This window comes from Lemur catta, chromosome 16 (genome assembly GCF_020740605.2).
Source record: "Lemur catta isolate mLemCat1 chromosome 16, mLemCat1.pri, whole genome shotgun sequence".
NCBI classification, from domain to species: Eukaryota; Metazoa; Chordata; class Mammalia; order Primates; family Lemuridae; genus Lemur; species Lemur catta.
In genome coordinates, this window is record NC_059143.1 from 46,142,446 (window position 1) to 46,167,808 (window position 25,363).

The 25,363-nt window shown below is 38.9% G+C and overlaps 1 protein-coding gene and 1 pseudogene across 1 annotated transcript; one reads left to right on the top strand and one right to left on the bottom strand.

The window, feature by feature from the left end:
* The first annotated feature begins 2,191 nt into the window (after positions 1-2,191).
* On the top strand, positions 2,192-25,363 carry SERPINB11 (serpin family B member 11). Its single transcript, XM_045527594.1, has 8 exons — positions 2,192-2,275; positions 13,417-13,602; positions 14,886-14,945; positions 16,302-16,430; positions 19,222-19,339; positions 21,333-21,475; positions 22,215-22,370; positions 24,462-25,363. Exons 2-8 carry the CDS (start codon positions 13,435-13,437, stop codon positions 24,864-24,866), a joined length of 1,179 nt encoding a protein of 392 aa, XP_045383550.1. The 5' UTR covers positions 2,192-2,275; positions 13,417-13,434; the 3' UTR covers positions 24,867-25,363.
* LOC123621920 lies at positions 20,366-21,215 on the bottom strand (annotated as a pseudogene).

Below are 25,363 nucleotides of genomic sequence, written 5' to 3' on the forward strand. Positions count from 1 at the left end.
TTTTCTTCATAAATTCTTTGCCTAGACCAATGTCTGTAAGAGTCTTTCCTACATTTTCTTCTAGAATTCTAATTGTTTCCCATTTAAGGTTTAAATCTGTTATCCACCGTGATTTAATTTTTGTGAGAGGTGAAATCTGTGGGTCCTGTTTCAGTCTTCTACATGTGGCTATCCAGTTTTCCCAGCACCTAGACCTACCATTTGATCCAGCAATCCCATTATTGGGCATATACCCAGAAGAACAAAAGTCATTCTTTAACAAAAACACCTGTACCCGAATGTTTATAGCAGCACAATTTACAATCGCAAGGATGTGGAAACAACCCAAGTGCCCATCAATCCACGAATGGATTAGTAAACTGTGGTATATGTATACCATGGAGTACTACTCAGCTATAAGAAATAACAATGATACGACATCTCTTTGGTTCTCCTGGAGAGAGCTGGAACCCATTATACTAAGTGAAGTATCCAAAGAATGGAAAAACAAGCATCACATGTACTCACCAGAAAACTGGTTTCCCTGATCATCACCTAAATGTACATCAGGGAAGGATACCAATTGGATATCAGACTGGGATGGGGGGTGGGGGGAGGGGATGGGTGTATGCCTACATGATGAGTGCGTTGCACACCCTCTGGGGAATGGTCATGCTTGAAGGTGCAGACCCGGGGAGGTGGGGGGGGGGAGGGGATGGAGGTATGACTACATGATGAGTGCCAGGTGCACTGTCGGGAGAATGAGAACGGACGCGCTTGGGACTCTGACTCGGGGGGATGGGTGGGACATGGAAAATGTATATAACCTAAACTTATGTACCCCCATGATGAGCTGAAATAAAAAAAATATATATATATAAAAAAAAACATAAATAAATGACTATACCAATCACTATAAAAAAAAAAAAATTTTGCGATTTCTTTCAGGCTTGGTGTGCATTATTTAATAAACATATAAAAACTATTTTATCAAGTAGCATGAAATGTTTACTCCTATTACAGGCAATCCTCATTATATTTCATCTTATAAAATGATTAATGTTTCAATCTCCTATTAACAAAATCTAAGATTCTGTGTTAGATACAGGGTCAATACATTTTTGGAAGTGCATTGGCTGCTAGATCATTGTTCTAAATGAAAGACCACAGAAAACTTTTTGTTTTCATTCACTTTATTAAGAAATGTAGTACCAATAAAAATTTAGCTTTTATGCTTAGTAACTATTTACCAAAATTTAAATACATATATTTTTGTTTTCTTTAGTTGCATTTTGATAGCAAGTATAGTGATAACTCAATCCAGAAGAAACTTTTAAAATATCTGGAACAATGAACATGGGACATAAGAACATTTCATGTTTTAAATTTATATAGATTCTTTCATTGCAAAGAAATATGACCTGATTATCAATAAAAGACTTTCAAATATAAAAGTATATTAAATTAAGAGAAAATTCTTTGGAGGAAGAAGTATGGAAATATAATTTCAAGGTAAAAAGGAATGATGTAAAATAGCTGAATGTCGAAAGGCTTTTCATGTGTTTTTAATATGGATGATGGTGGGTTTAATGGTTAGATTTCACTGGATGCATTTAAAGAAGATGAAACTGCTTTATTTTAAAATAGCAGCATTCATAATTTGTCAGAATTATATCCTCTGCAACTATTTAGATTATGGGAAGAATTTTGAGATGTCAGTTTTAAAATGTACAAGGAATATATAGTTTTTTTAAAAAAGTTACAAGGGTGTTTGTTCTTAAGCAAAAGTTTCAGGGATCACCGGTACCTTGGTGGTGGTGTGTACTTTCAACAAGGCTGGTCACACAGCTTGTGACACTGTGAGTCAGTGGCTGCAACAGCAACTCAACAGCACAAGACTTCCTGGGGACACAGAAGGTTTCTGCCTTTTACTCTTTAAGGCAAGAGCATGGCTAACAAATCTCCTGCTCACCCTAACTGGGTAAATGCCCTGAGGTTCTTAAGTTATTAGCAAACGGAAGATCCTGGCAAGAAAAGAGAATGACATGATGCATTGACAGGATGGGAAGGAAGCCATTTTATCTGATTATGAGAAAGAGTGTTGCATGTGGCCCAATAAGTCCACAAGACAGGGAGGAAGCTATTTCATCTGATTACGAGAAAGAGTGTTGCATGTGGCCCCATATGTCCATAGGACAGGGAGGAAGCTATTTCATCTGATTATGAGAAAGAGTGTTGCATGTGGCCCCATATGTCTTAACTAAGCTCAAGAGTGGATGGCCAACCTAGTCCAGAGGTAAGTCCAGCCTTAACCAATGTTTTTTATAATAGACTGAAGCCTTCTGGGGAATTGTCCTTCCAGTCCTGAGTCTGCCTGCCTGGGTATAGTTATTGAAACCAGAGGTAGCATATTCTCTGAAGAGAAGTATTTAAACCAAAGGATTCAAAAGTTTGGCCTAAAATAAGATCAGCTCATAATATCAGAATTTACTGAAATATACCTGATCTTTGAATGGCAGGTGGGAAGAAGTTTCTGAGTCATTTCCTTCAAAATTTTCTAGCTGAAGAAAAAATTCAGGTTTGCATGCAAGAAAATCTGGGAGGGAAATATTATATAATGCTCTTTTCACTTTTTTTTTAATTAAAATTTTAATTTTCATGGAAAAGGGAGAAAAACAAAATCAGGTTTTCACTTGGCCCCTGCAGTTATTTATATATTGCATTGGACAAAGAATAGTAAATTGTGAAGAAGCTACTAAATTATGTGGGGGGACTTAAAAGATAAGAGTTACTTTAAAGGCCCTGTATAGAATTCTTTTAGTCTTAACGTTTCATCCTTGAGGATAAAAATGTCATTTCTTTTGGTATAGGAAGGGAATCTTTCACATGGGAATTTCAACTTCTGCTTTTAAGAAACAGCACAAAATTCAGAATGATCTTTTTGTACTTGCTGTTTTCAAGAGCCTTTAACTTAAATAGTCAATATGCCAGAGTGGAATAGTTTTAACTCCTTCACCTGGATCCTCCCTGCTGGTGCTGTCTGGCCACCTGGTACCACGCAGAGTGGCAGGTGAGTTCAGGAAGAGGCGAGAACTTCCCCTGGCTGATCATGATTTGCAGAACTTCCAATGGCTCCCTCTGCTGGTGACTCACTGTTTAACCAGGGGAAGGAACGAGCCTACTTGGGCTGCCAAGAAATGCAGGATCCGGGTCTTTTTTCCTGTTGAGTGAGAGTTTGTCGGATCACTTGCTGCTGTGTTGTCCCTCCAGTCCTGCGGGCACAAATCACCTTTATTTTTTCTAAGCTGCTTTCAGAATATTCCATTGGTTGTCTCTTGTGTAATTTCTGGGCTTCTGTTTGTCCTTAGCAGGGAGGATTGTGGAGAAACAAGTCCACCTCATCTTGTCTGGAACAGAAGTCCTTCCTTCACTTTAAAAAATCAAATATATAGTAGTATAGGAGGGTTCCTTTTTTTCTTTTTAGTATGTTAATGTTTTAAAGGAGAAAGGACACCCCCAGACTTTCACAGGGGGCTTGTTTGGTTGGACACAGGCAGCCACTGAAGGAAAGACGGATTCAGGTAACCAGGTAAAGAGCTCTAGTGGTCAAGGTGGAGACTGAATACTAACTAGCTCCAGTCCTAACTCAGCCCCTCACCAACATATTTGGTTAGGTCAATTCTAAGCTTCCTTTTCTCCTTCTGTCAGATGAGCAATTTGGGGTCCTCCCAGCTCCCATATCTATAAGCCAAAATCCATCCTTTTTACACTTACCTGAGGGTGGCAGGCCAGGTTTCCTCTAGAAATTTCTCTCAGCAGTCGAGGAAATTAGGTTTGAAGAAGATAGGACTTACAGACCAGTTCCGGTATATCTGCTGGCACCAGAGCCAGTTGGATCATTTGTTCATTCATTATGTATTTGTCCATTTGGTTCATCATCAATTCATCAGGTATGTTTTGTATGTTTACTCTGTGCCAGGATTGGCCTAGGTTCCATAAAAGATAAAAAGTAAAATGAGACATTCTACCCTTACGTTGCTCAGCCACTTATTTGGCATTATCTTCCAATAAATACACATTAAGTAATGTGAGTAAGTAAGTTGAGAGGCCAAGACATCAAATGTGTTTAGGTTCAATGTGCCAGATATCAACATTGGTTCTCTATGAAACTGCACAGGAGATCTGGGACTATTGTTCAAACACAATCAACCTCAAAGCCTTAGCACTCTTTGCACCATTTGGCCTCCATGAGCAAGTACTGGTGATTCTGTGAGCTTTTGTTCTTTTAATAAGTTGAGCGAACATGAACTACAAGTGCTGTCATCTTGTCTCTATTCATTGTGCTGTGTAATTGGAAGAAGAAATTCTAGTTTGTCTCTTCCCTGTGAAGCAGCCAGTTAGGCAACAGACCAGTCTTCTGACATTTGTACCTGGGACAGTTACAGAATCTCATGATTCAGTGCTTTGTAGACTCCCTTGCATGGTTAATAGCACAGTATCTTATGTTCCAGAGTCTATGGGCTGATACTATAATCTGTGAGAAGTGGGTAATCAGATAGCTCTTGGTTCCAGAATCATAGACTCTTGAAACCAAACAGGGCCTTAGAAGCAAAATAAGCAGAAACCATAAATTAAGTTACAAAATACACTTTAAGGAATAAAAAAAAAATACAGCTAATTAAAGGTGTAGCAAAACAAACAGCAGCATGAGTCTTAGTAGGTCTGCTGGGCTTCAGTCACGGCATGGGTCTGCTTCAGGCCTCAGGGGTGGGCCAGCACAGGGAGGGGACTCCGGAATATCCTTGGATACAACTGTCTTGATTTGCAGCTGAAGAAATAAGGCCTGGAGGATTTTCCCAAGGTTGCCTGGGAAACAGGACTAGTCAGTCATCTGACCTCGATCAGAACAAATGTGGGGGACAAGGTCTCCACCTCCTAGAACCCTGCTGGAGCCTCTTGTCCAGCTGTCCTTTTCTCTTTCCCTTTGTCTCTGCCATGTTCTCTTCCTCTGCGTCTGTCCCTTCTTCCCCCTCCCCACACACTCCCCTCCTTTTACCCCTCCATTTTGTTCCCTCTACATAGACTTCGAGCTCCTTTCATGCTTCTTTCTTTGGGTGGTATATTATAGAAATTTCTAGTAGACTTATATTTATTAACTCAAATATTCTGTTTTGAATCTTTTTTATTTCATGAGTGGGTATGTTAAATGTTTTAGTTATCTATTACTGAGTAAACCCAACATATTTAGAGATGATTTTTCTCTAGCGGTTTTTTTTTTAAGGTTGACACTGTGAACCCCTGGCAACTGCTGATCTTTTTACTGTCTCTATAGTTTTGCCTTTTCCAAAATATTATACAGTTTGAATCACACAGTGTGAAGCCTTCTCAGATTATCTCCTTTCACTTAACAATATGCATTTAAGCTTCCTCCATGTCTTTTCATGGCTTGATAGCTCATTTTTTAAAGTTATGAATAATATTCCGTTGTACAGAGGTACTGCAGTTTATTTATTCATTCACTTATTAAAGGATATTTTTGTTGCATCCAATATTTGACAATTATGAATAAGTCTTCTTATAAACACCTGTGTTCAGGTATTTGTGTGGACATAAATTGCAACTTACTTGAGTAAGTACCTGGGAGTACAATTGCTGGATTGCATGGTATAAGACTATGTTTAGAATTGTCAAGAAATTGCCAAACTGTCTTCTGAAGTGGCAGTATCATTTTGCATTCCCCTGAAAATGAGTGAGAGTTCTTGTTGCTCCATATCCTCAGCAGCATTTGGTGTTATCAGTGCTTTGAATTTTAGCCATTCTAATATAGGTGTAATGGTATCTCATTGTTGCCTTAATTTGCAATTTGCTAAGGGCATAATATTGAGCATCTTTTCATGTGTTTATTTTCCATTTGTATATCTTCTTCTGGTGATACTTCTCTTCAGATATTTTGCCTACTTTTTAATTGGGTTGTTTGTTTTCTTAATACTGAATTTTAAGGGTTCTTGGGTTGTTCTGGATATAAGTCCTCTATCAGATGTGCATTTGGCAAATATTAATATTTTCTCCCAGTCTATAGGATGGTCTTTTCAGTCTCTTAACATTATATTTTATAGAACAGAAGTTTCAAATTTTAATTAAATCTATCCTCAATTTTTTTCTTTCTTGGATCATGCTTTTGGTGTTATATCTAAAAACTCAGACATGCTTTGGCCAGTGACTGGTTAAACATACCGTGGTATACCCATATCATGGAATACTACTCAGAAATATAAAAGAAGGAACTATTGACAAATGAACAGTCTGAATGAATGTCCAGAGAATTATGCTGACTAAAAAAAAGTATCAATCCTAAAATGTTACATACTGTATAATTCCATTTATTTCACATTATTGAAAGGACAAAATTAAAAATGTGGAACAGATCAGTGGATGCCAACATTTAAGGGTGGGGCTGGGGGCAGTAAGTGTGGCTATAAAGGGTAGCATGAGAAATCCTTGGGGTGATGGAGAGATTCTGTATCTTTGCTTTGTTAGTGTCAGTATTCTTGTTGTGACATTGTACTATGATTTTGCAAGATGGTACCATTGTGAGAAACTGGCTAAAGGGTACACAGGATTTCTGTATTAATTCCTACAACTGCATGTGAGTGAATCTATAATTACCTCAAAATAAAAAGTTTAATTAAAAATAAACAGCATTATTGACTTATAATTTACATGTAGTGAAATGCTCACATCAGTTCAGTGAGTTTTGACTAATGCATGCACACAGGTAATCCCACCCCTATCAAGAAACGGAACATTTCTATTGCTCCAGAAAGCTTCTTCTATCTCTTTACAGTCAATCCTCCCCCAGTAGCAATAATCACTGGTCTGATTTTAATTATCACATATAATTTTTGCTAAAAGTTTTGTACTTTTTTAATGTCTGGCTTCTTTCACTCAGTGTGATGCTTTTGAGACTCATTTATGTTGTTGTGTGTATCAGTAGTTTACTCCTTTTTAATTCTGTGTATGGATGCAACATAGGATTTTTATGCTTTTTCTTCTTGATGAACATCCATTGTGTGGCTCTTATGTTTAAAGTTACTACTAACATTTTTGTATAAGGCTTATTGTGGATATGTTTTCATTTCTCTTGGATAAATACTTTGGAGGAATTGCTATTAATACATCATAGGTAGGGTATGTTTCACTTTTTATGAATCTAGCAGTTTTCCAAAATGGTTGAGCATTATATAATAGGAGTTCTGTTTGCCCCATACCTTCATAAACATTTGGTATAGTCAATCTTTCTTAATTACTCATTCTAATGGGTGTGAAGTGGAATGTCTTTGTGTTTTCAATTTGCACTTCTCTGGCGACTAATGATGTTGAATACTTTGTTATGTGTTTCTTGGCCATTCATACATATTCTTTAATGATGTGCCTGTACAGAGATTTTGCCTTTTGATTTATATTTAACTTTTTGAGTTGTAGTTCTTTGTGTGTTGTGTATACAAACACTTCTTTGGGTCTGCAAGGTGAATATTTTCTCCCAGGTTATGGCTTGCTTAATTTCTTAATAGTGTCTTTTGATGAGTTTTATAGGATTTTTTTTAAAAGACCAGTTCTATTTCAGTTTATGTTTCAAGTAATAGATTCTTCTTGACTCACCTGAGGAAAATTTTCCAAGGGTATAGACTAAACGAGGTTTGTGCAAAGCTTAAAGTTTCTGCCTTTCTAGTACTTAGAGTTGCTCATTAGAGTTGAACAACTCTCTGTACCTCCTGTAGCATTGTTGATTATTTTTCTAGGGTCTGTGCTTCACACTTTCCATTATATTTCATGTCTGGATCTTTGTCAAGAGTTGTCTGACTAAATGGAAAGTACTCTTGGTGTTGTTTTTAAAATCCTTGATATTCATATGACATGACTTCTTTTTGAAGAATTGCTCTATGTCTGGGAAAGTAAGAGTTACAATGTCTTATTGAAAAAGTACTGTCTTTTTTAAAACATTCTGTCAGAAAACTGTGAACCTTTTGCAAAAAATGGAGTTTGATTGTAAGGATCACATTCCAAGGATCTGGGAAGACTGGCAGGTGGGAACTTTGCAAATCACAGCAGGATGCACTTGTCGGCATAGCCTTCTCACTTTATGTTACTGATAATGTGTGGTCCCAGCCTCTGCTGGCAGTCAGTGAGGAAGCATGTTCTCAATCAGTCCTGTCTCCATTTTTCCCAAATTGCTGTCCAAATCTTTATCTCTTCTTGCCTCATCCCAACATGAAGCACATCCCACCCCCATAAAAAGATGATCAGTTTAGTTTAACAAATGATTTTTGAGTGCTTGCTAAATATCAAGCAGTTAGCAAAAAAAATTGTCCCTGTCCATAAAGACTTAACAATCTAGGCACAAGTTCTAACTTTCATATGTGCAGATTTATTTAAATATGTGTCTATCCTTCTTTATTCTTATGTTTTTATGTTTGGGAAGGGCTGTCTCTCATTTTGTGTAAAGTTGGTTCTTCCACCTGCATTGTGTTTTACCTCTTACATCTCTTTGGGTAGCTTTTCCCCATCCATTGTCCCTTCTCTTTCCTGTAACAGCAGCCATCTGTGGTCCATTTGTTTCTTCCCTTCAGCATATATTTAAATTTAGCACCCAGCTCAATACTGAACAGTCTTATGGATTTTTCTTAATTCTTGTGTCTGGTTCAAAGGAATGTAAGTAAATCTAAGTACTTGCTACAGTTTCTCAAGAAAATGCCAAGAGGTAAGGGTTGCTAGATAAAATACAGACCACCCAGTTAAATTAAAATTTTGGATAAACAATGAATACATTTTTTAATATAAACATGTCACATACGATATTTGGGATATACTTATAAAAGTATTCATTGTTTGTCTGAAATTCACATTTAACTGAGCATTCTATATCTTTATTTGCTAAATCTGGCAATTCTACAAAGAAATATGACATCTATAATGCAAATAGAAACTCCCAAATGTCATCATTTTCTATCCCTTTCTTTCTCTTGCACATAGGACAGGAGCTCCGAGAGTCTTCTGCACCTCCACTCCCATTCCAAGCTCCCAAGAACAACTAACTCTGTCTAAAAAGGTTCCTCTTTGTCCAATTCTATTCTTTTTAAAGAAATTCCCACCAGAATCTCTCAGTACCACAGTAAATCTTTTTTATTCTCCCTTCCATACTCTGACCCACCCTTCATGAATTTTGACTCATCAGCTCTAGTGAGTGAAGGCAGGGGAGGGAGTGAGGTTGTGAACACACATTATCTGTTGGTTTTCCCTGTCAGAATAGGGCAAAGTTGCACTTAATAAAATTCTTCAACTTTGCTTCCTCTAACATCATCTTATGTCCCAACTTAGCTTTACTGCCAAGGTCTGAGAAAGCGTGTGGTCTTCTCTGGTGTGTTCTACAATGCATTGCAGCCTAGATTCTGCCCACAGCACACCACTAAAGTGACTTCTGCTAAGATCACTTATGCCTCCTGGCTGCCTCAAGGTTCTTCCTTGAAATTCTCCACCCTTAACTTCTGACAAGGGCCATCAGTCACAGGTGGTGCAGGTGGTGGCCTGCCCAAGACTAGGGAGTAGCTGGGGGCAGAAACCCAGTCTACACTCTGCTCTCCAGCCCATGCTCACTGTCCTCAGAATCGATCCTCAGAATCAGACAGATGTACAACCTACTCACCGGATTACTGGAATTTCAACATTGAGCTGGGAAAACTCAGGGCAGGAGAAATAGATGAGAACGTGAACTTCCTTTTGACACCTGGCTCCCTCAAAAGGAAACTGGAGAGAAACTCTTCTCCAAACCCACCAATAGGCTATGTCATAGACTGATGTATTAGACACCTCTTGTGAGCCACTTCAAATTCTGTCACTCTACCTCTTAATCTAGCTGCTTCAGAGGCTACCAGTTCTGCACAGGCTTTAAATAATGTTGTGCATTGCAACTTGACAGCACCTCCCCTCACATCTTGCTTCTATAATAGCTTTAGGACTTTTCTGATGCTTTGGAGTGCGACGTGCACACTTGACACTCACACAAGTGCACCCTGAGTTAACACCCATGGGGCCCTCCTTGACCAATGGGGATGAAGGCTAGTAGGTATTTGCTTTCCTCATTTTTCCTCTGGGTAGACAGTTCTGAGATACATTTTGTTTGCCAGTGGCCAACTCAATAACCACCAGCGTATTAGTTTTGCCTCCTTCCTTGTTCCATTCCTCTTTCTCTCCTCCTTTTATTTCCTGAGACCACTTCCCAAATAAACTAAATGCATGTGAGCCTTTGTCTAAGGCTTTGCTTTCAGGGAATCCAGCTGGGCTTTTCTCATGGTGTTGATTCTGGCTACTGCACACCTCAGACATGTTCTGTGTCCAGCTCTCACCTCCACCTCTAATCTATAATTTTCTTCCTCACTCCTGAATCATACCTCTGAACTCACTTTAGTTGGAGTGACTTGTTGCTCCTATCAAGCTTTTAAACTGAAACCATAGAATAACTCCTGCTTGAGCACACCCTGGTGTTCTTTTTATGGGACAGGATTTACCTGCCAGCAGGTTGTTGAAGCTCCACATAAAAACATATGCTCCATGCAGGACAGCCCAGAGGATCTTGGGATGAATTTGCCTCAGAACAGGAAGCCTCTGTCACAACTGGGACCTTTCCTGTTGAGTAGCTTTGTACCATGCACACCGACACTGGCAATCCCTGGGATTTTGGACATGGCACCGTCAACATGATGGATTGATGTTATTCTATTCGGAAAGACAGCTTGTTTCTCTTGAACAGAGGCTAGGCTTGTTGATGTTTCCCCATCATTAAAGCAGAAGGAGGTTAAGAACTGGGTGCTTCTCCAGAAAGCACTAGACATTCTGAGAGTCTCTGGGGATTTAAAGCAGCTCTCAGGGGCCTTTAGAAGGACTTCCTCTTCAGGGCTGTACTTTCCACCCAGAAGGTGGAGAGTTGAGTCACTACGGACACAAGGAGAAAGGGAGGGGCAAAAAGTGAAGGCTTTATATTTCCTTTTGATTGACGCAGCTCCAGTCTAACCTGCCGAACTGTCCACTTCACCACCAGAAAGCGACAGAGGTAAAGAGAAATGTTTCTGTACTTTACTATCTCAGCTGTGCTTGTTGTCAAAAGAGAACAGATAAGAGTAAAATGTGGCATTTGGACAGGTCATGTAATAAACCAAATGAGGGGTTCATTAATTGAGTGTGGCTTTTGCTGACTCCTTGGTAAATATATCAACATGTCTGAATGTTCTTGATAGTGAGCATTTAAAAATGTCTGAGGCAGGCTGACTTGATTTCAAATCTCTGATTTATTTAGTAAAATGGAACTCTCTTGATATTTTTTACTTATTAATCATCCTTATTCAGAACAGAGCTAGTCACACAAAGCTGTGGCCTCTATGTGAAGAAGCACTTCTTAGCTCCTTAGAAGATCTTAACTGCACTGCACTAACCTTATTAACTGTTTTGTGTTGGAGAGAAATTCTTTATTTTCCAGGCTCTCAGTTTCCTCTTATGGCTTTAAAATTAGTCTCCTAAATAATATGTGTATTCTGTATGTGGATGTAAAGTGTCATGGTTTGTTTGTGTGAGCATTCTGAAATTTCTGCTAGTTCCAGGAATGAGCATATGTGACATTTACAAAGTTTGAAGGACAGAGAGTGAGCACTAAAGAATAGCTCTGATTTAGGGAAGGGGAGGTAGACACTAGATCAGTTGTCATGAGAGAACAGTCTTGTGAATGGTAAGAAGCTACCCAGGCTGTGTTCCAGGTTATGAGAAACTGGTGTCTTAGCCACCCTTGGAGATGTATTTCCCCAAGAAGGACAGACCCAGACCCTCTGTCCCCTTGCAGTCCTTTAGTGTCAGTATCCCATTTGGAGACATATTCCCTTCCTTAAATACCCTGAACAGTGTTGTTGCTTCTGTAAATCCTCCTCCTTAACTTAGAGGGGCTATAGCCTTAGACATCTTTCTTTTCCTCCCTTTCTCCCATAACAACTTCCAGACGACGCATCTCATTTGCTTGACACTTTCTGTGGACCATAAAAACACATAGAAAGTTACACTCAAGGAAGTCATCTGCAATTCTTTCTCCCTTTGAGAACTCAGTTTGAAGCTCTTCTATCTACAAGACACGCCCAACTTTCCCTCACCACCTGAGTGGGGCCTTGTTGGGAGTCCATGCGTCTTTGACAGGATTCTATGTGCCTTAGGACTTCCATCTTCCATGGGATCTGCTTCCCAGAAACTGACTAGGTGACGTTAATTAGACCTGACATTGTAAAATATTCAGAATGTTGATTTCTCTAATTTATATTGATTCCTGGGTGATTGTGGAAGACACTCTTTTTGTTAAGATGGCTCTTCCTACAGGTATACAACCAGATGAGCAGTATTTTATTCTTCAAGAAGCAGCAGGGACATTACCTCCCTCGGGAAGTCCGTCTGTAACTCTCAGGTTGGCTCTGTGTCTCTTCTCTGTGCTTTCACATTATTCTGTGCTCACCATATTGTAGTACTAATTGGATTAAAATTCTCTTCTTCATTTCTTCCTTCCACAGATGTTTACTGAGTGGCTACTCTGTGGCCGGGGCTTATCTAGGTGCTGGAACAAGGCATAAAAGCAAAACAAAGTCCTTGCTCTAATGCAGATGAAACACTAGAGGGAGGGGGATTAGACAACGAATACATGTATAGTAACTCAAGTGGTAATATGAAGAAAAATTGTGATAATGGGATGGAAGAATGTGGGCTGACATTTCAGACAGAATAGTCAAGGAGAGTCCTACTCATAGAACACCATTGAACAGAGAGATAAATGTGTAGCTCAAGAATTTTTCTGCACAAATTCCAGGACAAGGAATGTCTTAAAGCATGGAAATTAAGAGCACAAAGATACAATGCCTTCTGCTCTTTTGCTCCAGGACAGTTACAGATCATTTTAAAATATACACAAATGAGCCTGGACAACATAGTGAGACTCCATCTCTGTAACAAATTTAAAAATTAACTGGGTGTGATGGTGTGTACCTGTAGTCCCAACTTCTTGGGAGGCTGAGGTGGGAGGATGACTTGAACCCAGGTGTTTGCAGTTACAGTGAGCTGTGATGAGCCAGACTGGGTGAACTTGTCTCTAAAATACACACGCATGCACACACAAATGATAGTGAGATAGCTTTGAAGTATTAGAAGAAATAGTAAATCTTCTATTTGTCAGAATCTAAAACTACTGTGAATTCCCCCTTCTAGCATTTACTAATTTCTTAGAAATTATGATAAGGGTATACAATTTTTCATGAAGCAGTGTGCTTAGACACCTAAATTCATGAATTGTAATAACTGAACTTTAGATATTATCTGTACCTTCAGGTGATGTTCTGAGATATTTTCCTTTTCTGTTCACAGGCAGTGCTTGGCATAAAAATGGGTTCCCTCAGCACAGCAAATGTTGAATTTTGCCTTGATGTGTTCAAAGAGATGAACAATAACAATGTAGGAGATAACATCTTCTTCTCTCCGCTGAGTCTGCTTTATGCTCTAAGTATGATCCTCCTTGGTGCCAGAGGAAACAGTGCAGACCAAGTGCAAAAGGTATGGAAGGCAGCAGAGATTTGCCCAGACCCCAACTTACTTCTACCTTTATACCAAGAAAACTCTGCCATTTTGTGAGAGAAAAAACACACTTGAGAAAATCATATTTCTTAAAAATGGATAATGGCTTAAATAATGTAATACATTGTAATGCAAATAATGGCAACATATGCAATACGTAGTCTCTTTCTTACTATCAGTGGTATCACAAATAAATTTCTGTAGTTTACTTTTAGAGTTCACCCTTTCAGGATTTAAATGTGAGAGACAACACAGTTATGGTACTACTATTGTCCTCTAGAAGGTTAAACTTATGATAAAACCTAATGATACTTTAGAAGTTACCACATTTAAAATTTTTTTTTCATTATTGCATTTGAACTTCATTGTAACCCTGTATAGCAGGTAGGGACTGTTATCACCATTTTACAGATGGGAAAACTGAGACTCAGAGAGGAAAGGTGACTTTTCTGGTTACATGGGCTAACATAAGTGATTTTTCCATTATATATATTTTTATCACTGTGGAAAGTCTAGAAGAATATCACTTAACAACTCTTGGGGTACTTGAACATCTTATTATTGTTTGTTCTTGGAACCATGTAACATCTTACATGGCCCAAAATGGTGCTGTCCTAGTTAATGGCCTAAGGACAGTAGAAGAGGGGCAGAAGAGCCCAGTGGGTAAGAGGTCAGTTTCTGGAACCTGAAGACAATTGTCTGAGAAAAGATGCTTGATCTCTCTTGAACTTAATTTCCCTAACTTAAAATGAGGACAATAGTATCTATTTATAAAGTTGTTGGGAAGGTTAAATAAGATATGTAAAGACTTAATTCAGGGCTGGGCATGGTGGTTCATACCTGTAATCCTAGCACTCTGGGAGGCCCAGGCAGGAGGATGTCTTGAGCTCAAGAGTTGGAGACCAGTCTGAGCAAGAGTGAGACCCCATTTCTACTAAAAATAGACAAAATTAGCCGGGCATGGTGGTGCATGCCTATAGTCCCAGCTACTTGGGAGGCTGAGGCAGGAGGATCCCTTGAGCCCAGGAGTTTGAGGTTGCTGTGAGCTAGGCTGACGACACGGCACTCTAGCCTGGGCAACAGAGTGAGACTCTGTCGCAAAAAAAAAAAAAAAAAAAGACAATTCAGGATTTGGAACATAACAATATTAAATGTTAGCTATAACTATTGGTCTTTATCTGAAATAGAAAAATAGATACTTACAACTGTCCATTGCTTTTGGTAACAATTGATCCCCCCTACCTTTTTTGTTCTTATTCTAGGTGCTTCACTTTAATCATATTGTAGAATCGTTAAAACCAGAATTCAAGTACTCACTTCAGGTATGATAATATCATTGCTTAGCTGTCAAATGCTCTTTAACATGAGTGAGCCAAGAAATAATAGTCCAGGGTTTGAGAAGCAGAGTCCTCGCTTTGGCCCATAAGGAAACTAGTCATGTCTCCTCCTTTAATCTTCCTGACAATCACTACAGCCTAGAGTTTAATACAATAATAATATGATAATAATAATAAAGTCCTCCATATTTTATTACCTGATTTATTGTCATCCATACTCAAACTTTTCTGCTCTTTTATGGACGTGCCCCTTGTTCAATTTGCCAGCCTTGTTTTTGCTGTGTTAGATTTTTTTCTGTGCAGTGAGAGGAATGAGAAAGGAGCCCAAGGCATTGCCATATAATCATATACTGGGAAAACATGGCTTGATGCTGCCCAACCCACATGCTCTGGGACTGTGGTCTCTAGTTTTTGCCAGTAGGAGGATTCATTTTGACATCAAATTTACATAGAACTCCTACATGAAAATAGTTGTGTTTGATTGTGATTGGTTGAGAAAATATATAAATGCATATAGATTCACAGAACATGAGCTTTACAGAACCCAACTTATTATTTGGAGTTCCAAGCCCATAATTTGGGAACCATTGCTTTAGGAAATATAGGCACAACCCCTATAATGTCCGTGAATTCTTGGCTGTCTTTCAAGTATATCAAAGTTTCATGCTTAGCAGGATTGCACTGCTGCAGATGACTGTGTAAAGTTAGGTCAGTTAAGGGCTGAAGTGTTTGAGTAAATGACCACATAGAAAACTGAAACATTGAAAAAGTGTGATACTAAAGAGAAATAATTCTATAAGTCCAAAGAGGGCAATAAGACTTAGATTATTGCCTTTAATACCCCACTAGGATCTGTTTATTTATGAAAACTGCTTTTGTTTTTTGGAGGGGGGGATTTTTAAAATTGTATTTTATTTTTAATTGACAAATAATAACTGTATAAATTTATGGGGTACAATGTGATGTTTTCATACACATCTACATTAGTATACACTGTAGAATGATCAAATCAGCCTAATTAGCATATTTATCACCTCAAATACTTATCATTTGTGAAAACTGCTTTTGAATTAAACCATTAGGACCAACAAGTGCATGTGTGTTTTGCAATAGCTTACAATTCTGCACACAAACTGTGACCAAAGTCAGAGAATGATGAGATGTGCTAGAGAAAATCTAGAGAAAAGAAATGCTTTAAACTCTTTGATTCCTTGTATCCATGCCCTTTTATTCAGAGACAAATATTTTGCTCTTTAGATGTTGTTTTCACCTTTTTATAGCTTTTCAATGACAAAAAATCAAGAAATTTAATATATTATTATTTGTTTACTAATGCTTCAGTGCAGCCAAGCTGGAAGGATTCATTCAGAGCTTAGTACCCTATTCTCTCAAATCAACCAGCCAGACTCTAACTATATCCTCAGCATTGCCAACAGACTCTATGGGAAAAAGACAATGGCATTCCACGAGGTAAGTTCATCTGGAATGGTGGTCGACAACTTTCTTGGCATCCTCTGGATTTCATGCTATCAATGAAGAGTGACAAGAGTCACATGTTATTTATCTTTAACAGATTGAATTTGAGCTAACTTAGAATTTCAAAGGAATGGTTTTACCAAAACTCTCATTTGCATTGCGTGCTGTCTGGGGAATGGACACACTTGAAGCTCTGACTTGGATGGGGCAAAGGCAAGATACATAACCTAAACATTTGTACCCCTGTAATATGCTGAAATTAAAAAAATAATGAAGTTGTGAAATATCACATAAAAATTTTATTTCTGAATAATGCCTAAAGCTGTCCAAAAACGAGGGTCGGGAATGAAGTACTAAACAAAATAGGTAAGAATTATGCCTTATGGACCAGAAGAAAAACAAAACACATTTTTCATATCTTCTTCAAAGGTCCTGAGTGGCAGAATGTGAAGAGATAGTTAAAGGTGCACCACACTGGGAGTCAAGAGACGAGAGCTCTGTCCCCGTTTAGACATACAACTTTGGGAAAGTCATTTCTACGTTTAATTAGAGAATTAGGCTAAGTTCTTTCTAGCTCCAAAATTTTAATACTCTTTATGTTCTTTCCCAACAACATTGTAATATGTAGTTTTATTGAGTGTTTACTATGTGCCAATCATTCTACTTAATACATTACAGACATTACCTCACATAATCCTTACATTGTGCTAAGATATAGGTACAAAATTGTCATTAATTCTGTGGACTATGAAGCAGATTCTGAAGAGTCAAGTTGACAAAGTTCGCAGAGGTACCTAAATGGCCAAACTTGGATTTGACCCATGTCCAAATCCATCTTCCTGTTTTTAATTGCTAGGTCATCCTGATGTGATCGAGGTGAAATGCAAGCTTTTGTTTGACCAGTGTTTTGTTTGATCCAGTGCCAGTGAGGTGAAGCTAGATGAAGCCCCGAATTTCTCCTGCTCTCCCAGCCTAGTAGCCCAGATTGTGTGTTAGATGTGAAAAGCTTCTGATAATTATAATTTTTGCAACTTGGAGTGGGTAGCCCCTCTTGGTACTAAAGACATTTCTGGGCCGTTTTCTTCTATTGCCCTAGAAGCATAAAGGGAATGTTTATGCAGAGTGTCTGAAGTGTGGGCATTAATAATGATGGTCCTTTGAGCTGGAATGCTCTCTCTCATCCCTTTGCTTTCCCAAAACAGTGTCCCAGACATAGTAGTAGGTAAATGTTGATTTGGGATGTTGAAGATTGCATCTGTTCCTGAAATGGGAAACTCCTCATTAGTATCATGAATATTGTTGTAAACTATGTCATGACATCAACTTTACTCTCTTAGGATTCTGGCTGGAAAAACTCTCATTTTATGGGCTATGAGGAGTTACTTAAGGATATTTCAGTCACAGTAGGATCCAGCTCAGGAAAAGAATCGTCTTGAGGCCTAGTTTTTGCTCTTACTTAAGGTTCACTTTTTTTCTACCCAGGATTTAGGCACAAAAGAAGCTGGTTAGGCAAACAGAAAACAACCCCCAGGCAGTCACTTTCACACCTACTCTAAGTCCTGTATCATCCTATTCAGTTCATGGTGGGGCACTGGGTCGGGTATGGCTGTGGAGGTCTCCAGAATGGAATCATGGACAATTTCTTTTCTTTTTTTTTTTTGAGACAGAGTCTCACTCTGTTGCCCGGGCTAGAGTGAGTGCCATGGCGTCAGCCTAGCTCACAGCAACCTCAAACTCCTGGGCTTAAGCGATCCTGCTGCCTCAGCCTCCCAAGTAGCTGGGACTACAGGCATGCGCCACCATGCCCTGCTAATTTTTTCTCTATATATATGTTTTTAGCTGTCCGTATAATTTCTTTCCTATTTTTAGTAGAGACGGGGTCTCGCTCTTGCTCAGGCTGGTCTCGAACTCCTGAGCTCAAACAATCCGTCCGCCTCGGCCTCCCAGAGTGCTAGGATTACAGGCATGAGCCACTGCGCCCGGCCAATCATGGACAATTTCATTTGCGTCCATGTAGATTTGGCTGCTGCCTTGGCACAAGGCAGTGGGAATTTACCAGTTCTAGGAATCAAGTGCATGAGTGGTAATCAATGGTGGCTCCAGGATGCCACTTGGGACAGGCGTGGGAGTAAGAATTTAGTTAGAAGAGAGGGCTAGGTTCTTTATACTGAGTTTGCACACCACTTCCACTTAAATAATATGTTATAGGTGAACAAAAAATAGTGAGTTCCTTAATAAATTTTTGTTTATACTTCACATAAATTTGAAAAATATAAATTGTCTACATCAGAGAATATTATTATTAAATGTATTTATGGTGGCTTACGGGGAGATTGATATGTACCATGGGGAGACCTTCTGTTAGACCTTAGACAAGCAAGTCACTTAACCCTTCTGGTTCTCAGTTTTCCTGTCTATAACGTGAGAGCAGTAACTCCCGTTTGTCTGCTTTGAAGACAAAAGAGTAGGGTACAGTGAAAAGACACTCACTGTATTGCTATTAAATATTTCTCATTTTGTTTTGAATGTTTGAGATATAAGAAAGCCAACGACATAACAGAAGTAACAACCAAACATTTCTGAACACTCCTTTTGGAAAGGTTTTGGATTTTGTTAAATTTATTTGTTTTATTAAAAATAAGTACATATGAATTTTATTCCCTTTCAGTCTTGTGTTAATATATATGAGCTGCTTTTATCTCTGTGTTAGGATTTTAGAGTACATTGAGCTGTAGATTTTTGTTTTCCTTACACTATTTTTGAGTTGTGTTTTTCTTTTTTACAGCAATATTTAAGCTGTTCTGAGAAACTGTATCAAGCCAGGTTGCAAACTGTTGATTTTGAACAGTCAACAGAGGAAACAAGGAAAACTATTAATGCTTGGGTTGAAAGTAAAACTAATGGTAAGGATAAGTCACATACGTGTCTTCAAACTTTATCTGTGTTGTGACGATAAACTCCCTGAGTCAATGTGCTAACAAGGAAGTCTAACACCCGACACAGGCAGATCAACAACAATGAGGGAAATTGGGCCATATTTTGGATTAGTCCTTATGATCATTTGTCTTGAATAATCTATGCAAAGTGACTCTGAGAATGAACACCATTTAAAACTTTATAGAAGTGTTATTGTAAGTTCTGCAATTAAATTTAAATCTACATTTTACAATTTAAAAAACATACATATTGTTAAATATTTCCTTTTTAAAATGGTGCATTAAATATTTGATACCAAAGATATGTTCATTTCTTTATTTAGAAACATTTAGTTAAGTTAAAAATTAAGGATATACAAAAATAGAATATGTAATAAAATCTTATTTTTTCATCACTCAACTGCAACATTTACCACTAACGTCCAGTCTTATTCATCTGTACTCTCACCCTTTCCCACCACTGATTTCAGATTATTTTGGAGCCAATACCAGATGCCATATCATTTTTCCTATTCATATTTCAGTTTGTGTCTCTCAAAAATATAGACTTTTAAAAAATACAACCATTACTCTATCATCACATCTGTTATTTCATCATTCTTTTTTTTTCTTTTTTCCTTTTTTCTGACTTCAATGAGCATCTGAATCATCATTCATTTATATATTTATTTATCCATTCCTCCAAAAATATGTATTGAACACCTAAGGTTAGATATTGTTATCACATGCTAGGATTGTGTTAGGCCCAGGAAGTTCAATGAAAATTAAAACTTTCTTCAAGCTTAAAGTCTGATATTACAGCTGTCCCTATGTTTCATATGGTATGATGAATTATATTGCAAACTGGTTTTGTAAATTGCAATGTGCCAAAATGCACCAAGAGGCCTGAGTGTTCGATTTTGATTAGTATATTTACAAAGCAAAAAATATCTGGTATATTTTTATAAACCTTTTTTACATTTTATCAGTTTTTAATGACATTTGTACGTAAGATTACTCCTGCATCTCCTCAATTGTTCTGTCCTCGTATTTGCCCTTCTTCCCTACGTGGCAAGATTTGGCTTTCTGTTCCAGGATCTTTTTTGGTCTTTGTCCAGTTTTAGCCTAGTGATAACCACCTTGCTGGAGTGAATGCTCACAGGGACAGTTGTGCCATTCGCCTTTTCCTGATGCACATGTTCAGCGTAGATGACGTCTTTCTTCCTTAAATCTGTACTACTTTGCCAATCTGCTGACCTTGCTAGTGTCGTTGCACAACCTGAACTTCATCATCCTTTTGGATGGGCATGAATTGAACACTGTACTTCTGTCTCAGCTCTTTGGATAGAGGAGAAGAAATAACCTTCCTGCGAATGTGGGAAGGTGCATTGAAATGCCTTTTGTGGTTTTTACTTTGGTCAGAAATCACAAAAGGATTCAACTTTATTTTGGCTGCTACCACTTTGGCAATGGCTGCAAAAAGGAAGAGCCATTTTTATAAATCTTGATTCTCAGATATGCGTTTACTTCAAGTGCTGTTGTATATTTGTGATATACTAACTTTAGTGTATTGAAAAAATGAGTAAATCTTAATATATTTGCATGTAGTGGTTAGTATAAAGCCTGATACATACTAAAGGTAAGCCACAAAAAATTATTAAAAATTTTGCTAAATAATCAGCAATGTATAAGAAACATTGAATATAAGTAGGTATAAGACAAGTTGATCCATCAATAATATGCTAGCTACTCCCTGGATGCCATCTTCTAATTAGAATTAACAAAGTATCCAATATTCTTTGAAATAAACTTCATTTGTTAAGGAAGTCTCTGTGGCCAAGAGATAAAGGAGTTCTTCTGACATCTCAAATTTACAATTAGTCTTAAGAAAGAAATGGCTCCAAATTGCTTGTGACTATTCAACTCTGTATTTCAACAAGTTTAAATCCGAATACAATTATCTTTTTTTTTTTAATACAAGGGAAAGTCAAAGATCTCTTTGGAAAGGACACAATCGACCCTTCCTCTGTAATGGTCCTGGTGAATGCCATATATTTCAAGGGGCAATGGCAAAATAAATTTCAGGAAAGAGATACAGTTAAAACCCCTTTTCAGCTAAGTGAGGTGAGTATTTCATTTACAGACTGATAACAAATTTTGGATAATGCAATAATGATTTAAGGACAATTTAAAAAGATATAGTGGTTTAGGTTTACATCAGTTCCTTTATTTGTGTTTTCTATGAATTTTCATTTTTCCCCTATTCAGTTACAGTAGTAACCTTTCTCACAGGGCACCTAACTGGAGCCTTTGAACGCTAAGATTCCATGGCAGAGAAGAAAACCTATTTTTTTCCTAATGTTCTGTCTGTGCGTTCTTTCCATATATACTGTGGTTATTTTCTCTAACAGCACAATAAAACTATGTGTTATTTTTCTCTAGAGAGTGTCTAATTAGATTAGAAAAATGATCCAAGAATATCATTTTACCACATAAATTATTTTAGCTAGAAACCTTGGCTTTGTTTTTGGTAGACTTAAATTAACTATATATATATATTATTAGAACTATTCAGTCTCTAAATATGCCTTATTTTTAATAAAAAATACCTTTTGCAAAGGAAAGTAATAAAGGATATACTTTGTAGTTTCTAGTTTGCTCATGCCTTTAGAGTGTTAATGCAAATATTCATGTTACACAAGAAAATCAGTATGTGTATGTACATAGGAGGCCTGTATAGAAAGTATACAGCCATTGTTAATATACATATTCCCATTGCATGGCTGGATACTTTCCAGACAGACCTTGTATACACTCACATATGTAACTTTACTACCTACTTAGAATCTTTTTTCTTAAATAGGGTAAAAGTGTAATTGTGGAAATGATGTATCAAGCTGGAACATTTAAACTGGCCTTCATAAAGGAGCCAAAGATGCAAGTTCTGGAGCTGCCCTATGTTAACAACAAGCTAAGTATGATTATCCTGCTTCCAGAAGGCACAACTAATCTAGAACAGGTAAAGTTACAAGAATGCTAGCATGCAGCTAAAGCATGTATGCACACGTATGCATACACATGCACACACACACACACACACACACACACACACACACACACACTGTATATCATGATGTTAACGCATCAGTCACTGATTTACAGTCCAGACTTAGCTGCATTGCCCTTAGCTGTGAAAGTGCAAAAAAGGGTGGGGGGAACATGGTCCCTGCCCTTCAGGACAATGTAGTTAGGGAGGACAAGCTATTCTCACATGAAAAAAAGCACATGGATGTAGAAGTGCCAACTTGTACAAATACACACACATATTGGTCATTTGATAATTGGGAGACATCTTTCTATTGTCATGAAATTATAATGCTGGCTGGGTTCCTAGTCCGCAGAAATCTGATCAAGCCATCTCACTCTCAGGGCAGGATTTATGATCCAATTGTAACTTACTTTCATAGACTAGCCATTTTTAACATCCTGGTTTTGTGAGGAAGTGAGCACAACCACCATTAAGAAGAGGTCATGGTGGTGGCTGGAGTTTGGTCCAACCCCCTCCACCCCCGGCTGCAGCCAAAGCTTTCTAGCACGGAGTAGGCAAGCCTGTGGAGTGACGGTGCCGCCTCCCCCACCTAACTGGGATCCTTCAGTACTCTGCTAGAATGACCAACAGTGTCTTAGGTAAACAGCTGCGCTTCTGGAAGCCGACAGAAGTCAACACAGTCAAGGGTTTCTAAGTCAGGGAGTACTGGCTTGAGATAAAAACCACGTGGCACAGATGGGCAAGAGGGCGTGTAGGGAAGGCCTCTTGGAAGAGCCAGGCCAGGATGTATGCATTTGGATTAGGAAGTGAGAGGAGTGCCTGTCAGGAGGGAGCTGCAACGAGAGAAGTACAGCCGCGGCCATGAGAACAAGTGTGCTTACAGGTGCGGCCAATTCAGAGGGGACCAGGCCCCCAGGGGCCCGTGGTTGACTGGCGTGGAAGGTATCTGGAGGCATACAGCATTGGGAAGTAAGTGGTTTAGACTCTGTAGAAAGCCCTGTGGAAGTAGGGAGGGTATAACTTACAATGAGGAAATCAGGAAGGGTTTCTTAGTAGAGCAATTTTGATGCCATCCGCACCAGATGAGTAGAAGATGAATAGATGAAGTGTGGGGACCCTGCCACTCCAGGCAGAGCAAAGAGCATGTCCAAATGCCCGAGAAATGAGTTTGCATCATGAAGTCCCGGTAACTGGAATCAGGGCACCAAAGGACAGAAGGAAAAGACACTTTGCAAGAAAAACAAGAAAAAACATCTTTACTTTATGACTGATTTTATATGGTCAGGGTGGTAAGAAGATGTTGAAGAAAAGTTTTAAATTCTTGGACTGGACTGATGGGATGTGATGTAGCGTGGTGGTTTGGAGCTGTGGGAGGGATGGCGGGAGGGTTCAAATGCCGTGCCCAAGGGGAGACATTTGGAGGGTTTGTTAAAAAAGTGGTGAAACTGGATGGAGAATGAGAAGTCAGCGTTCTGAGGCTGCTTTGGGAAATCTGAACATGGATGTGGGGGCTGACACGCTGGGCACAGGCACAGGGGCGTCGGGGGAGTTAAGCGCCCAGAGTTCAGCTTCAGGAGCTTAGGAGACACGGAAGGAGACGGCCACGAGAGGACGAGCGCTGTCAGGGTGGAGCAAGGGGACCCTGGCTCGCAGATGCCAAATGAGCACCCGGCCCATAAAGGAGGGTGCTGTTAAATGTTTCAGATCTGAGAACCAAGAAGAAATGATTGAATTCATCCAGGAAACAGGAACACCATGACTTCAGAGGCAACAGGGGGATAAGGGTAGGCGAAGCCCATGTGCTGAGGGAATCGAGGCAAAAGACTGTGGGGTATACATTTGACAAGTTTAATTAAGAAATTTAGATGGGAAGTAGGTAATAGAAAAGGCAAGTGGGCTAAACATAAGATTTTTTTCCCCCAGGTAAATAGGACATTTTAAAGGTAGAAAATGAAGTGATGAAATGAAACCGCTCCCACTGGGAATTATAAAAACAAACAGCATTTAATGCAGAGGGCGTGTGCTCAGCTCACATGGGCTCATCTGCGTTTTGTCTCTTAGGTAGAAAAGCAGCTGAATGTGAGAACGTTTCACCAGTGGACCAGCTCTTCCAACATGATAGAAAGAGAAGTTGAAGTGCATCTCCCCCGATTCAAACTTGAAATCAAGTATGAGCTAAATTCCCTGTTAAAATCCTTAGGGATGACAGATATCTTCAACAAGGTCAAAGCTGATCTTTCTGGAATGTCACCAGCCAAGGGCCTGTATTTATCCAAGGTCATCCACAAGTCATACTTGGATGTCAGTGAAGAGGGCACCGAGGCAGCGGCCGCCGCTGGGGACAGCATCACCGTAAAAAGACTCCCCATCCGGGCTCGGTTCATGGCCGATCGCCCCTTCCTGTTCTTTATAAGGCACATTCACAGCAGCATGATTCTCTTCTGCGGCAAGCTGGCCTCTCCATAAACACCTGGGGTCGGGCAAGGCTCAGGGTGACAGAGGAGGTGCAGGGGCAAACCCGTGACTACCCCGTGGCCAAAAAACTGTTCATACCTCACACACCTCTGTGCCTTGGTTTGCTCATCTGCAAAAGGGGCCTAGGATCTCTTCCAACTTGTTTCATGAATTGGTGAACCTAAGGCTGTGGTAATCACGGAAGAAAGTACATTTACACAAAAGTTTTTCTAGCTTTCTTACCTTTGGGGCCTCATTTGAGTGCTGTCTGGGTGACATGATCAAATTAATGGGTAATATTTTAAAGAATTAGGTTTTCTCGACTTGGATATATCAGTGAGATCTTAAATAAGTGACCTGACTGCTCTGTTTTCAGAAAACCAGCTTAAGGGCTTCAATTTTGGTTGGATTTTTAAATATTATAATTTTCATTGCATGTGTAGATACAACATGGTGAATTTCAGTTCAAAATTCTGTATTGACTAAAATAAACGCATGAAATGCCTTAA